This window comes from Hyla sarda, chromosome 1 (assembly GCF_029499605.1).
Source record: "Hyla sarda isolate aHylSar1 chromosome 1, aHylSar1.hap1, whole genome shotgun sequence".
Taxonomy (NCBI): Eukaryota; Metazoa; Chordata; class Amphibia; order Anura; family Hylidae; genus Hyla; species Hyla sarda.
The window spans coordinates 5,683,552-5,700,679 of NC_079189.1; the positions used below are offsets into that span (position 1 = coordinate 5,683,552).

At 46.7% G+C, this 17,128-nt stretch overlaps 1 protein-coding gene across 1 annotated transcript in view; it reads left to right on the forward strand.

Moving 5' to 3' along the window:
* The first annotated feature begins 1,986 nt into the window (after positions 1–1,986).
* Positions 1,987–17,128, forward strand: part of LOC130299892 (uncharacterized) — a 35,780-nt gene continuing 20,638 nt past the window's right edge. Inside the window, exons 1-3 of the mRNA XM_056551499.1 lie at positions 1,987–2,089; positions 8,885–8,966; positions 16,129–16,344. Of these exons, the coding sequence (XP_056407474.1) occupies positions 8,885–8,966; positions 16,129–16,344 (298 nt within the window). The 5' untranslated portion in view covers positions 1,987–2,089. The remainder of the gene's footprint in view (positions 2,090–8,884; positions 8,967–16,128; positions 16,345–17,128) is intronic.

The following is a 17,128-nucleotide window of genomic DNA, read 5'->3' on the forward strand; positions in this document are numbered from 1 at the left end:
GCTCTTCCAGTGATGAAGAGAATGGCCAAGAGGCAGAAAGTGGTCATAGCAGGAGACAAAAAAAGGAAAGTCATATTTCAGCATATCCACACGACAACTAACTACTCAGAGAGGGGTCTGGGCACTGGGACCCCCACTGATCCAAAGAACGGAGATGAGTTGTCTCCCGAATTAATGGAGCAGAAGGGGGCAAGATCGGTCAATGCTCCATTCGCGCTCTTTGAGGCTTCCAAACATTGCCGAACATCCCTTGTGGATTGAGGATATGATTGTATCTTGGGACACCCCTTTGATAAATGGGACATATCAGATACTGGGGTTGTGGACCAGCATGGTTGGGGTGTGGAGACATCTCACATGTACACAAGGACCTCCCCTGGGAGACAGTCTTACGGAGTGCCCCCTATGAAGAATTTATAGGAAATGATTTAATGGACTGTTTTAGTTTGTCCACATCTTGTGCCTTCCCGGTCTCCATTTTAGCTTTTTGTCATTTCACAGTATATCCCGTAAAGACATCTCAGATGGCCAACTCCCAATTTTTGTAAGCCATGCCGCCGGGATCTCATCAGTGTTCCACAGTCCAGGATTTGTTCTACCAGAGGGGCTGGAACTTTCCATTGTGCCTTCTTCATGTCATCCTATTAAGTGTAAGTAAGTTAGTAGGTAGGTCCTTCATCGGGTAACTATACCCCCTCAGTAATTTCAAATTTTTGTTTTTACTTGGTCTGCTCTCTGCCCCTCCCCCTCAGCCCAGGCATGCATAAATTAGCAGGAAGCTGCACAGGGCCCTTTCCTTTCTAGCAGCCTCCCTGTCTGACTGGGAGCACATGGTAAGTGAGCTATTACACCTTGTTCACACTGGTGTGGTGCTGTGCGGCGTCCGTTGCTGCTGTGGCGCCGTGTCTATGTGGAAGCGTGGCCCTGGGACTGGTTTGAGTGGCATTGGGGCTGCTCTGCCAGTAGTTTGTTCCCCCTGTGGGCACTGGTGTTGCGGAGGTGGTGGTCGCCGCATAGTGCTGCGCCATTTTATGCTAGGGACATTAGGGACCCACTACTTACAGGTGGCCGTGACGTGGCTAGTGGGCTTGCACTTCATGATCATAAAGTACACTAACGACCTGTGGATGTGCGACCATTCTCTATTTGAATACCCCCCCGGTAAGTAGATCATCCCAGCAGGTAAGTTGCTCCCCCCAGCAGGTAGGTAGGTTTACTCAGTAGGTAGACCACCTAGTCAGTATGTAAATTCCTTCTGTAGGTGGGCAAGTCCAGCAAGTAGGTGGATAGCGCCCCAATAGTTACATAGGTAGGCCCCTAATCAGTAGATGGGTGCCCTGGCAGGTAAGTAGGTTGCTAAAGTAGATAGGTAGGTCCCCCCCAGTATCAATTCAGGTAGGTTCCCCCATTAGGCAGGGCCTCTAGACAGTAGGTGTCCCAGTAATTGGGTAGCTATTACAGTAGGTTGAAAGGTTCCATTGTTAGGTATGCCCCTCATTAGGTAGATAAGTCCTGCCCAGTAGGTACAGTAGGTAGGTCGGTCCCCACATTACGGCCTGACCGTAGGGTAGATTATACCACTGTAGAAGAGCCGGACAGGGTTATTGACTCCTTGACTTTCTTTAGAATTTTCCTGGTTTTTCATGGCTGTCGTATTAATTGTGCAGATTCATGGATCTCTTGTGGACTGCAGCAGATTTCCTCAGTCTCATATAAGCCAAATCCCATAAGATAAAATAGAGGATGTCAGCCGGCCCTAGAAGGGTATGGAGAACTGGGACGGGATGGTAAATGTGTGGACCACTGCTATACCACCCCCAGCGACCTCAATGTCATATCAGACGTCACTTGTGGAGGCTTCAGGGGACTTTTTGGTGACTTAACCTCCTTGTTATCAAGGGAATCTGTGGATGGATATCTACAGACCTCAAACTTTCTCCACTGTGATAAATATGATGTTCCTCTTTTTTTGGTCAGTGTCTCATCTCACAGCCGCCCTCATCTGGACGCCCAACACCCAGTCACCCAAATATAAAAAGACACCAGCATCAGGACTGGGCACACATCATCTTACAGAAGAGAGAAGAAGGTAAGTAGATATTCCTCTACTACACCATGACACTCAACCAAAGAAGGTCTATAGGCTGGGCACTACTACACCATGAAAGTCTATAGGCTGGGCACTACTACACCATGAAAGTCTATAGGCTGGGCACTACTACACCATGAAAGTCTATAGGCAGGGCACTACTACACCATGAAAGTCTATAGGCTGGGCACTACTACACCATGAAAGTCTATAGGCAGGGCACTACTACACCATAAAAGTCTATAGGCTGGGCACTACTACACCATGAAAGTCTATAGGCTGGGCACTACTACACCATGAAAGTCTATAGGCTGGGCACTACTACACCATGAAAGTCTATAGGCTGGGCACTACTACACCATGAAAGTCTATAGGCTGGGCACTACTACACCATGAAAGTCTATAGGCTGGGCACTACTACACCATGAAAGTCTATAGGCAGGGCACTACTACACCATGAAAGTCTATAGGCAGGGCACTACTACACCATGAAAGTCTATAGGCTGGGCACTACTACACCATGAAAGTCTATAGGCAGGGCACTACTACACCATAAAAGTCTATAGGCTGGGCACTACTACACCATGAAAGTCTATAGGCTGGGCACTACTACACCATGAAAGTCTATAGGCTGGGCACTACTACACCATAAAAGTCTATAGGCAGGGCACTACTACACCATAAAAGTCTATAGGCTGGGCACTACTACAACATGAAAGTCTATAGGCTGGGCACTACTACAACATGAAAGTCTATAGGCTGGGCACTACTACAACATGAAAGTCTATAGGCTGGGCACTACTACACCATGAAAGTCTATAGGCTGGGCACTACTACAACATGAAAGTCTATAGGCTGGGCACTACTACAACATGAAAGTCTATAGGCTGGGCACTACTACACCATGAATGTCTATAGGCTGGGCACTACTACACCATGAAAGTCTATAGGCTGGGCACTACTACAACATGAAAGTCTATAGGCTGGGCACTACTACAACATGAAAGTTTATAGGCTGGGCACTACTATACCATGACACTCAACCAAAGAAGGTCTATAGGCTGGGCACTACTACACCATGAAAGTCTATAGGCTGGGCACTACTACAACATGAAAGTCTATAGGCTGGGCACTACTACACCATAAAAGTCTATAGGCTGGGCACTACTACACCATGAAAGTCTATAGGCTGGGCACTACTACACCATGAAAGTCTATAGGCTGGGCACTACTACACCATGAAAGTCTATAGGCTGGGTACTACTACACCATGAAAGTCTATAGGCAGGGCACTACTACACCATGAAAGTCTATAGGCTGGGCACTACTACACCATGAAAGTCTATAGGCTGGGCACTACTACAACATGAAAGTCTATAGGCTGGGCACTACTACACCATGAAAGTCTATAGGCTGGGCACTACTACACCATGAAAGTCTATAGGCTGGGTACTACTACACCATGAAAGTCTATAGGCTGGGCACTACTACACCATGAAAGTCTATAGGCTGGGCACTACTACACCATGAAAGTCTATAGGCTGGGCACTACTACAACATGAAAGTCTATGGGCTGGGCACTACTACACCATGAAAGTCTATAGGCTGGGCACTACTACACCATGAAAGTCTATAGGCTGGGTACTACTACACCATGAAAGTCTATAGGCAGGGCACTACTACACCATGAAAGTCTATAGGCTGGGCACTACTACACCATGAAAGTCTATAGGCTGGGCACTACTACACCATGAAAGTCTATAGGCTGGGCACTACTACACCATGAAAGTCTATAGGCTGGGCACTACTACACCATGAAAGTCTATAGGCTGGGCACTACTACACCATGAAAGTCTATAGGCTGGGCACTACTACACCATGAAAGTCTATAGGCTGGACACTACTACACCATGAAAGTCTATAGGCTGGGCACTACTACACCATGAAAGTCTATAGGCTGGGCACTACTACACCATGAAAGTCTATAGGCTGGGCACTACTACACCATAAAAGTCTATAGGCTGGGCACTACTACACCATGAAAGTCTATAGGCTGGGCACTACTACACCATAAAAGTCTATAGGCTGGGCACTACTACACCATAAAAGTCTATAGGCTGGGCACTACTACACCATGAAAGTCTATAGGCTGGGCACTACTACACCATGAAAGTCTATAGGCTGGGCACTACTACACCATGAAAGTCTATAGGCTGGGCACTACTACACCATGAAAGTCTATAGGCTGGGTACTACTACACCATAAAAGTCTATATTCTGGGCACTACTACAACATGAAAGTCTATAGGCTGGGCACTACTACACCATAAAAGTCTATAGGCTGGGCACTACTACACCATAAAAGTCTATAGGCTGGGCACTACTACACTATGAAAGTCTATAGGCAGGGCACTACTACACCATGAAAGTCTATAGGCTGGGCACTACTACACCATGAAAGTCTATAGGCTGGGCACTACTACACCATGAAAGTCTATAGGCTGGGCACTACTACACCATAAAAGTCTATAGGCTGGGCACTACTACACCATGAAAGTCTATAGGCAGGGCACTACTACACCATGAAAGTCTATAGGCTGGGTACTACTACACCATGAAAGTCTATAGGCTGGGTACTACTACACCATGAAAGTCTATAGGCTGGGCACTATTACACCATAAAAGTCTATAGGCTGGGCACTCCTACACCATGAAAGTCTATAGGCTGGGTACTACTACACCATGAAAGTCTATAGGCTGGGTACTACTACACCATAAAAGTCTATAGGCTGGGCACTACTACACCATGAAAGTCTATAGGCTGGGTACTACTACACCATGAAAGTCTATAGGCTGGGCACTACTACACCATGAAAGTCTATAGGCTGGGCACTACTACACCATAAAGTCTATAGGCTGGGCACTTCTACACCATGAAAGTCTATAGGCTGGGCACTATTACACCATAAAAGTCTATAGGCTGGGCACTATTACACCATAAAAGTCTATAGGCTGGGCACTATTACACCATAAAAGTTTATAGGCTGGGCACTATTACACCATGAAAGTCTATAGGCTGGGTACTACTACACCATGAAAGTCTATAGGTTGGGCACTATTACACCATGAAAGTCTATAGGCTGGGCACTATTACACCATGAAAGTCTATAGGCTGGGTACTACTACACCATGAAAGTCTATAGGCTGGGCACTACTACACCATGAAAGTCTATAGGCTGGGCACTACTACACCATGATGAAAGTCTATAGGCTGGGCACTACTACACCATGAAAGTCTATAGGCTGGGCACTACTATACCATGACACTCAACCAAAGAAAGTCTATAGGCTGGGCACTACTACACCATGACACTCAACCAAAGAAAGTCTATAGGCTGGGTACTACTACACCATGACACTCAACCAAGGAAAGTCTATAGGCTGGGTACTATTACACCATGACACTCAACCAAAGAAAGTCTATAGGCTGAGCGCTACTACACCATGACACTCAACCAAAGAAAGTCTATAGTCTGGGCACTACTACACCATGACATGGACACAGCCTGGGCACCACTACACCATGACATGGCCACAGCCTGGACACCACTACACCATGACATGGACACAGTGTTACGCCGAGCGCTCCGGGTCCCCGCTCCTCCCCGGAGCGCTCGCCACATCCTCGCTACTGCAGCGCCCCGGTCAGATTCACTGACCGGGTGCGCTGCGATACCGCCTCCAGCCGGGATACGATTCGCGATGCGGGTGGCGCCCGCTCGCGAAGCGCATCCCGGCTCCCGTACCTGACACGCTCTCCGTCGGTCCTGTCCCGGCGCGCGCGGCCCCGCTCCCTAGGGCGCGCGCGCGCCGGGTCTCTGCGATTTAAAGGGCCACTGCGCCGCTGATTGGCGCAGTTGGTCTAATTAGTGTGTTCACCTGTGCACTCCCTATGTATACCTCACTTCCCCTGCACTCCCTCGCCGGATCTTGTTGCCATCGTGCCAGTGAAAGCGTTCCCTTGTGTGTTCCTAGCCTGTGTTTCAGACCTCCTGCCGTTGCCCCTGACTACGATCCTTGCTGCCTGTCCCGACCTTCTGCTACGTCCGACCTTGCTCTTGTCTACTCCCTTGTACCGCGCCTATCTTCAGCAGTCAGAGAGGTTGAGTCGTTGCTAGTGGATACGACCTGGTTACTACCGCCGCTGCAAGACCATCCCGCTTTGCGGCGGGCTCTGGTGAAAACCAGTAGTAACTTAGAACCGGTCCACTAGCACGGTCCACGCCAATCCCTCTCTGGCACAGAGGATCCACCTCCTGCCAGCCGAATCGTGACACACAGCCTGTACACCACTACACCATAACATGGACACAGCCTGGACACCACTACACCATGATATTGACACAGCCTGAACACTACTACACCACAACATGGTCACTACTACACCATGAGTTGGACACAGCCTGGGCACCGCTACACCATGACATGGCCACAGCCTGGACACCACTACACCATGACATGGCCACAGCCTGGACACCACTACACCATGATATAGCCACAGCCTGGACACCACTACACCATGACATGGACACAGCCTGGACACTACTACACCACAACATGGTCACAGCCTAGTCACTACTACACCATGAGTTGGACACAGCCTGGGCACCACTACACCATGACATGGACACAGCCTGGACACTACTACACCATGACATGGACACAGCCTGGACACTACTACACCATGACGTGGACACAGCCTAGACACCACTACACCATAACATCACCACAGCCTGGACACCACTACACCATGATATGGACACAGCCAGGACACCACTACACCATGACATGGCCACAGCCTGGACACCACTACACCATGACATGGACACAGCCTGGACACTACTACACCACAACATGGTCACAGCCTAGTCACTACTACACCATGAGTTGGACACAGCCTGGGCACCACTACACCATGACATGGACACAGCCTGGACACTACTACACCATGACATGGACACAGCCTGGACACTACTACACCATGACGTGGACTCAGCCTGGACACCACTACACCATAACATCACCACAGCCTGGACACTACTACACCATGACATGGACACAGCCTGGACACTACTACACCATGACATGGACACAGCCTGGACACCACTACACCATGACATGGCCACAGCCTGGACACCACTACACCATGACATGGCCACAGCCTGGACACCACTACACCATGACATGACCACAGCCTGGACACCACTACACCATGACATGACCACAGCCTGGACACCACTACACCATGACATGGACACAGCCTGGACACTACTACACCACAACATGGTCACGGCCTAGTCACTACTAGACCATGAGTTGGACACAGCCTGGGCACCACTACACCATGACATGGACACAGCCTGGACACTACTACACCATGACATGGACACAGCCTGGACACTACTACACCTAGACGTGGACACAGCCTGGACACCACTACACCATGACATGGCCACAGCCTGGACACCACTACACCATGACATGGCCACAGCCTGGACACCACTACACCATGACATGACCACAGCCTGGACACCACTACACCATGACATGACCACAGCCTGGACACCACTACACCATGACATGGCCACAGCCTGGACACTACTACACCATGACATGGCCACAGCCTGGACACCACTACACCATGACATGACCACAGCCTGGACACCACTACACCATGACATGACCACAGCCTGGACACCACTACACCATGACATGGACACAGCCTGGACACTACTACACCACAACATGGTCACGGCCTGGACACCACTACACCATGACATGGCCACAGTCAGGACACTATTGGATATAGTAGAGACATAGATGATATATGGGGACTGGTAGGGACACAGGTGTTGTATAGGGTGTAGTAGGGAAACGGGTGTTGTATAGGGTGCAGTAGGGATACGGGTGTTGTATAGGGTGTAGTAGGGATACGGGTGTTGTATAGGGTGTAGTAGGGATACGGGTGTTGTATAGGGTGTAGTAGGGATACGGGTGTTGTATAGGGTGTAGTAGGGATACGGGTGTTGTATAGGGTGTAGTAGGGATACGGGTGTTGTATAGGGTGTAGTAGGGATACGGGTGTTGTATAGGGTGTAGTTGGGACACGGGTGTTGAATAGGGTGTAGTAGGGACACGGGTGTTGTATAGGGTGTACTAGGGACACGGGTGTTGTAGATACATGGGTGTTATATAGGATGTAGTAGGGACACGGGTATTGTATAGGGTGTAGTAGGGACACGGGTGATATATAGGGTGTAGTAGATACACGGGTGATGTATAGGGTGTAGTAGAGACACGGGTGTTGTATAGGATGTAGTAGGGACACGGATGTTGTATACGGTGTAGTAGGGACACGGGTGTTGTATAGGGTGTAGTAGAGACTCAGGTGTTGTATAGGGTGTAGTAGAGACTCGGGTGTTGTATAGGGTGTAGTAGAGACTCGGGTGTTGTATAGGGTGTAGTAGAGACTCGGGTGTTGTATAGGGTGTAGTAGAGACTCGGGTGTTGTATAGGGTGTAGTAGGGACATGGGTGTTGTATAGGGTGTAGTAGAGACATGGGTGCTGTATAGGGTGTAGTAGGGACTCGGGTGTTGTATAGGGTGTAGTAGGGACCGGTGTTCTGTGGGTTGTGGTGTAGACATATATGTGGGGTGATAAAGTCTTACATATTGTGTAGGGTGAGGTGATTACATTTGGGGGTGTTTTATACGGGGTTCCCCTTTCTCTTGCAGATGTCTGTCCTTCTTTCCCTTGTAGTCGTGGTCTTGGTCATCCACCGTCTTCAGTCTCTCCCAGGCACCTGGCCGATTCATTGTGAGTCCCTATTAAACCTCCTGGTATTGGCGCGTCATGATTTATTGGGATATATGTTACACGGTGCCCCATGTGGTAGGTACCTGTAATGTGGTCCCCTGTGTTGTACTAAATACCGCCCATGCTAATTTGCATAATTAATTATATATGCGTGACATCACAGGATACACATATGGGGTGGAAATTTTGTCCTATTCTGACCCCTATAACTTTTTTATTTCTTCTTATACGCGGCCTGTATGAGGGTCAGCAGCTGCCCCAAATGAAAACTACAACTCCCAGCATGTTGGACTATATAGTAGTATATAGTATAGGTCAGTGTTTTCCAACCAGGGGTGCCTCCAGCTGTTGCAAAACTACAACTCCCAGCATGTTGGACTATATAGTAGTATATAGTATAGGTCAGTGTTTTCCAATCAGGGGTGCCTCCAGCTGTTGCAAAACTACAACTCCCAGCATGTTGGACTATATAGTAGTATATAGTATAGGTCAGTATTTTCCAACCAGGGGTGCCTCCAGCTGTTGCAAAACTACAACTTCCAGCATGTTGGACTATATAGTAGTATATAGTATAGGTCAATGTTTCCCAACCAGGGGTGCCTCCAGCTGTTGCAAAACTACAACTCCCAGCATGTTGGACTATATAGTAGTATATAGTATAGGTCAATGTTTCCCAACCATGGGTGCCTCCAGCTGTTGCAAAACTACAACTCCCAGCATGTTGGACTATATAGTGGTATGTAGTACTAATCAGTGTTTTCCAACCAAGGGTGCCATGGGCTGTTGCCAAACTACAACTCCCAGCATGCCCGGACAGCCAACGTTGTCGGGCATGCTGGGAGTTGTAGTTTTGCAACAGCTGGAGGCGCTCTGGTTGGGAAACACTGGTATAGTATATGCTGCAACATTCCAGGAGTTGGAGGATTGGTTGGATAAATACCGGACATTGCATTGCCGGTATTTTTAATATAAAAATACCGTCCAGGTGACAACCCTACTGGTATATACTGGAGTTATAGCTGATATACTTGACCTGCCCATTGGGCTCCACTTCTGCCCCCTCCATCCATAGATCACTCTGCTGAGCAGTTTTGTATCATTTGGGTGGTAGTGCCCTCCTCATGTGATCGCACCCATCATTTCCGGGGTCCTGAGTACTAAGGCAGGGTTCACACCACGTTTTTGCAATACAGTTCCCGTATCAGGTTTTTGATTTAAAAAAAAAACTGATTCCTCAAAACCGGACTAAACTGTATCACAACGTGTGTACACATTTGAATCCGTATACGGTTTGAAAAATTATGTCCGGTTGCATTCGTTTTCTTAGGGGGAAAAAAAAGTATAAGTTTTAAACTTTTCACTCCATTATGAATAAAGTTGATTGAAATTCCAAGAAAAAAACTGTCCAAGTCAAAAACCATATGGTGAAAACCGGATGGAACCGTACGCACATACGGTTCTGTACGGTTCCAGGAAAAAAAACTTTTTATCTTTATATCAACTGTCTCCAGAAAGTTAAACAGATTCGTAAATTAAAAAGAAAATTGTAGGTGCAGCTCACAACTATACACTTACCGAGGTGAAATGGGGGTACACACCTATACCGCGGTGTGTTGGAAATCTCAATAAAAAGAAAAAATGGTTTCCCCCACCTCAAGGCTCGTGTTTAACTGATTACAACGATAATCTTGACAATATCATTCTTTAAGCAATGAGTGGCATAAGTAACATAACCCCCCCTCTGGTCCATAGGTGCAGGTCCTCTACCCCATTGTATGTGTGCACAATTGCACTTGGGGTTGAGCACCTGTTATCACCTTGAGACTGCGTTGTTTTGTTTTTTTGTTCATAAGTGACATAAGTAGATAACTAGACGCGTTTCAGGGTACTTAATGATCTCTGACCCTTTCTTCAGTAGTCATGATGACTACTGAAGAAAGGGTCAGAGATCATTAAGTACCCTGAAACGCGTCTAGTTATCTACTTATGTTACTTATGCCACTCATTGCTTAAAGAATTATATTGTCAATACCCATCCCCAGGACTTACCTGCATCCAAGTCTGGGTCTTACCAGTTCTTACCTCTATGGTCCGCATGAACTCTGACGTCAGACGCTGAATACACAAGGCTCTGCATTCGCTTCCCTGGTTCCATCGGGCGGTATAACCCGGTCCCTGCGCCGTCAGGACCAGCCGCCACCTGTGCATGCCAGCACATATTCCTGCAAGTATATCTGCAGCTCAGCGAGTAATTGCCGTCCACAAAGAACTGGTAATAGATTCATTGCATCACTTGTTATAACTCACAGTTACATTAAATATCTGACCAGAGACAATATCACAATATTATAGCAACTGTTGCTACAAACTAAAGGACAGTCACATCTAGCAAATTTTGTTGTCCACATATCTAATTTTGCTAATTGAGTGACATATTGTTTTTACTGTTTTATATTTTATTTGTATCCTAAATACATTTCTTCCCCCACAAGGGCCCTGTGAGAGTGGAATTTAAATTTATATGATAGATTTTAATAAAATAACAGAATAATTGAAGCCCGGTCTTATTGCATTATCGTTGTAATAATTTAAACACGAGCCTTGAGGTGGGGGAAACCATTTTTTCTTTTTATTGAGATTTGTAAATGACTTCTATTAAAAAAAAATCTTAATCCTTCCTATATTTATCAGCTGCTAAAGTTGAGTTGTTCTTTTCTGTCTGGCAACAGTGCTCTCTGCTGACCTCTCTGCTTGTCTGGGGAACTGCACAGAGTAGAAGAGGTTTGCTATGGGGATTTGCGTCTACTCTGGACAGTTCCCGAGACAGGTGTCATCAGAGAGCAGTTAGACAGAAATAACAACTCAACTTCAGCAGCTCATAAGTACTGAAAGGATTAAGATTTTTTTAATAGAAGTAATTTACAAATCTGTTTAACTTTCTGGAGCCAGTTGAGATATGTATACATATATATATATATATATATATATATATATATATAATATGTTTTTTCCTGGATAACCCCTTTAACCCCTTCATGACGAGCGACGTACATGTACGGTTCCACGAAGTGTCACTTGGCGCGCGGCAACGTACATGTACGTCGCGGGGTTCCAGGAGCGCCGCGTCACCGATAGCGGTGATCGGGCCGGGATGACTGCTGTTATCTAACAGCACGCATCCCGGCACATCGCCGAGGGGGGTCCTGAGACCCCCCCCATGACCGCGATGCGCGCAAATCGCAGGTCAATTCAGACCTGCGATCTGCGCGATTCCGGGTCATACGGGTCACTGGTGACCCGGAAAATAAGAGGGATCGTAGGTGTCCGAGACACCCTCGATCCCCCTAAAGGGATAGGAGTTTGGTGGCAGGGGTGCCACCCCTCCTATCCCTGCTATTGGTCGGCCGAGCGACCGACCGATAGCAGACCGGGGGAGGGGGGGGGTTAAAGTTCGGTTCCCCCGCTTTGCCCACCTATCGGTGTCCGGGCAAAACGGGGGAACCGTCCAGGGAAGGTCGGCGCCGAAGGTCCCTACCTGGATCCCGGATCCCGGAGCGCGATCCTCCATGCAGGGATCCCCCACGTGCGGCGGCGGCGGCTTCCGGGTCCTGCTAGGTGAGTTGTTGCCTAGCAACATCCGGAGGGCCACAGTTTACAGTGGTCTCTAAACCGTGGCCCTCCAGATGTTGCAAAACTACAACTCCCAGCATGCCCAGACAGCTGTTTGCTGTGTGGGCATGCTGGGACTTGTAGTTTTGCAATATTTAGAGGGGTTCAGGTTGTAGATCACTAAGTGGTCTCAAACTGTAGCCCTCCAGATGTTTGCTGTCTGGGCATGCTGCGAGTTGTAGTTTTGGAACATCTGGAGCGCCACAGTTTTGAGACCACTGGACAGTGATTTACAACTTGAACCCCTCTAAATCTTGCAAAACTACAACTCCCAGCATTCAGGAACAGCATAAGGCTGTCTTGGCATGCTGGGAGTTGTACTTGCGTGCCTCCAGCCATTGCATAACTACATCTCCCAGCATGCCCATCCGCAATCAGTACATGCTGGGAGTTGCAGTTTTGCAACAGCTGGAGGCACACTGGTTGGAAAATACTGAGTTAGGTCATAGAACCTAACTCAAGGTTTTCCAGCCAGTGTGCCTCCAGCTGTTGCAAAACTACAACTCCCAGCATGCATGGTCTGTCAGTGCATGCTGGGAGTTGTAGTTTTGACCCCCCTCCCGTGTGAATGTACAGGCTACATTCACACTGGCGGCAGATTACAGTGAGTTCCCCGCTACAAATTTGAGCTGCGGCAAATTTTCCGCCGCAGCTGAAACTCCTAGCGGGAGACTCAGTGTAATCCACCGTCAGTGTGAATGTAACCTAAAAACACTACACTACACTAACATAAAATAAAGAGTAAAACACTACATATACACACGTACACTGCCCCCCCACCACCCCCCTCCCCAATAAAAATGAAAAACGTATTGTATGGCAGTGTTTCTAAGATGGAGCCTCCAGCTGTTGCAAAACAAAAACTCCCAGCATTTCTGGACAGCAATTGACTGTCCAAGCATGCTGGGAGTTTAGCAACAGCTGGAGGCACCCTGTTTGGGAATCACTGGCGTAGAATACCCCTATGTCCACCCCTATGCAAGCCCCTAATTCGGGCCTCAAATGCGCATGGCGCTCTCTCACTTTGGAGCCCTGTCGCATTTCAAGGCAACAGTTTAGGGTCACATATGGGGTATTTCCGTACTCGGGAGAAATTGCCTAACAAATTTTGGGGGGCTTTTTCTCCTTTTACCCCTTATGAAAAGGAACAGTTGGGGTCTACACCAACATGTTAGTGTAAAAAAATAAAAATTTTTACACTAACATGCTGGTGTTGCCCTATACTTTTCATTTTCACAAGAGGTGAAAGGGAAAAACGCCCCCCAAAATTTGTAACGCAATTTCTCCCGAGTACGGAAATACCCAATATGTGGGCGCAAAGTGCTCTGGGGGCGCACAACAAGGCCCAGAAGGGAGAGTGCGCCATGTACATTTGAGGGGATTTGCACAGAGGTGGCTGATTGTTACAGCGGTTCTGACAAACGCAAAAAAAAAACACACCCACATGTGACCCCATTTTGAAAACTACACCCCTCACGGAATGTAATAAGGGGTGCAGTGAGAATTTACACTCCACAGGTGTCTGACGGATCTTTGGAACAGTGGTCCGTGAAAATGAAAACTTGTACAGCCCACTGTTCCAAAGATCTGTCAGACACCAGTGGGGGGTAAATGCTCACTGTACCCCTCATTACATTCTGTGAGGGGTCTAGTTTCCAAAATGGTATGCCATGTGGGGGTTATTTTGCTGTTCTCGCACCATAGGGGCTTCCTAAATGCGACATGCCCCCCGAGCAAAATTTGCTCTCAAAAAGCCAAATATGACGCCTTCCCTTCTGAGCATTGTAGTTCGCCCGCAGTGCACTTCAGGTCCACTTATGGGGTACCTCCATACTCAGAAGAGATGGGGTTACAAATTTTGGGGGGTCTTTTCTGCTATTAACCATTGAAAAAATGTGAAATTTGGGGGAAAACCAACATTTTAGTGAATTTTTTTTTTTTTTTTTTTTTACATATGCAAAAGTCGTGAAACACCTGTGGGGTATTAAGGCTCACTTTATTCCTTGTTATGTTCCTCAAGGAGTCTAGTTTCCAAAATGGTATGCCATGTGTTTTTTTTTTGCTGTTCTGGCACCATAGGGGCTTCATAAATGCGACATGCCCCCAAAAACCATTTCAGAAAAACGTACTCTCTAAAATCCCCTTGTCACTCTTTGCTTCTGAGCCCTCTACTGCGCCCGCCGAACACTTTACATAGACATATGAGGTATGTCCTTACTCGAGAGAAATCGGGCTACAAATATAAGTATACATTTTCTCCTTTTACCCCTTGTAAAAATTCAAAAATTGGGTCTACAAGAACATGCGAGTGTAAAAAATGAAGATTTTGAATTTTCTCCTTCACTTTGCTGCTTTTCCTGTGAAACACCTAAAGGGTTAAAACATTTACTGAATGTCATTTTGAATACTTTGGGGGGTGTAGTTTTTATAATGGGGTCTTTTATGGGGTATTTCTAATATGAAGACCCTTCAAATCCACTTCAAACCTGAACTGGTCCCTGAAAAATTGCGAGTTTGAAAATTTTGTGAAAAATTGGAAAATTGCTGCTGAACTTTGAAGCCCTCTGGTGTCTTCCAAAAGTAAAAACTCGTCAATTTTATGATGCAAACATAAAGTAGACATAATGTATATGTGAACCCAAAAAAAAAAATGTTTGGAATATCCATTTTCCTTACAAGCGGAGAGCTTCAAAGTTAGAAAAATGCTAAATTTTTTATTTTTTCATCAAATTTTGGGATTTTTCACCAAGAAAGGATGCAAGTTACCACAAAAATTTACCACTATGTTAAAGTAGAATATGTCACGAAAAAACAATCTCGGAATCAGAATGATAAGTAAAAGCATCAGAGTTATTAATGTTCAAAGTGACAGTGGTCAGAATTGCAAAAAAGGGCTTCGTCCTAGAGGTGAAAATGGGCTCCGTCCTTAAGGGGTTAAAGGAGTACTCCCCTGGAATAAAAATGTTTTTTTTAAATCAACTGGTGCCAGAAAGTTAAACAGATTTGTAAATTACTTCTATAAAAAAATCTTAATCCTTCTAGTACTTATCAGCTGCTGTATGCTCCACAGGAAGTTCTTTTCTTTTTGAATTTCCTTTCTGTCTGACCACATTACTCTCTGGTGACACCTCTGTCCATGTCAGGAACTGTCCGGAGCAGGACAGGTTTGCTATGGGGATTTGCTCCTACTCTGGACAGTTCCTGACATGGACAGAGGTGTCAGCAGAGAGCACTGTGGACAGACAGAAAAGAACTACACAACTTACTCTGTAGCATAAAGCAGCTGATAAGTACTGAAAGGATTAAGATTTTTAAATAGAAGTAATTTACAAATCTGTTTTACTTTCTGACAGCAGATGATTTAAAAAACATAATAATAATAATGTTTTCCACTGGAGTTCCCCTTTAAGCCTGGCTGGTCTGGGGTAGGTACCATTGCTCCGGTGTCGGATGATGAACACGATCCCATTGTCTTTTCCTTCTGTCGTTCTAGACCACTTTGCCGAAGCAGGGGGCGACATTGTCCTTAATTGTTCGCTGAAAGCGGAGAAAATAATCTGGAAACTCCCAGGTAAAGACTGTTCAGAAGGCTCGAAACAGCAGAAGGCGCTCCGCCTGCACAAAGTGAAGAACCGCTGCGGCGGCCTCTACACCTGCGCCAACGTCCACAACCAGAACCAGAACCACTCCCTGTATTTGCTCATAGAAGGTAATGACCAACAATATTTCTTCCCATAATGTCCAACTGGGTGGAGCTTGGTTGTCACATGACTGTGAGGTAGGGTCGCAACTTGGCCGGTATTTTACCGACACAGCCGGTATATAAAAAATACCGGCAATGCGATGTCCGGTATTTATCCAACCAAACCTCCAACTCCCGGAATGTTGCACCATATGCTATACCAGTGTTTCCCAACCAGAGTGCCTCCAGCTGTTGCAAAACTACAACTCCCAGCATGCCCGGACAGCCGTTGGCTGTCCGGGCATGCTGGGAGTTGTAGTTTTGCAACAGCTGGAGGCACCCCTGGTTGGAAAACACTGATCAGTACTATATACTACTATATAGTCCAACATGCTGGGAGTTGTATTTTTGCAACAGCTGGAGGCACCCCTGGTTGGAAACACTGATCAGTACTATATACTACTATATAGTCCAATATGCTGGGAGTTGTAGTTTTGCAACAGCTGGAGGCACCCCTGGTTGGAAAACACTGACCTATACTTTATACTACTATATAGTCCAACTTGCTGGGAGTTGTATTTTTCAACAGCTGGAGGCACCCCTGGTTGGGAAACACTGACCTATACTATATACTACTATATAATCCAACATGCTGGGAGTTGTAGTTTTGCAACAGCTGGAGGCACCCTTGGTTGGGAAACATTGACCTATACTATATACTACAATATAGTCCAACATGCTGGGAGTTGTAGTTTTGCAACAGCTGGAGGCACCCCTGATTTGGAAACATTGACCTATACTATATACTACT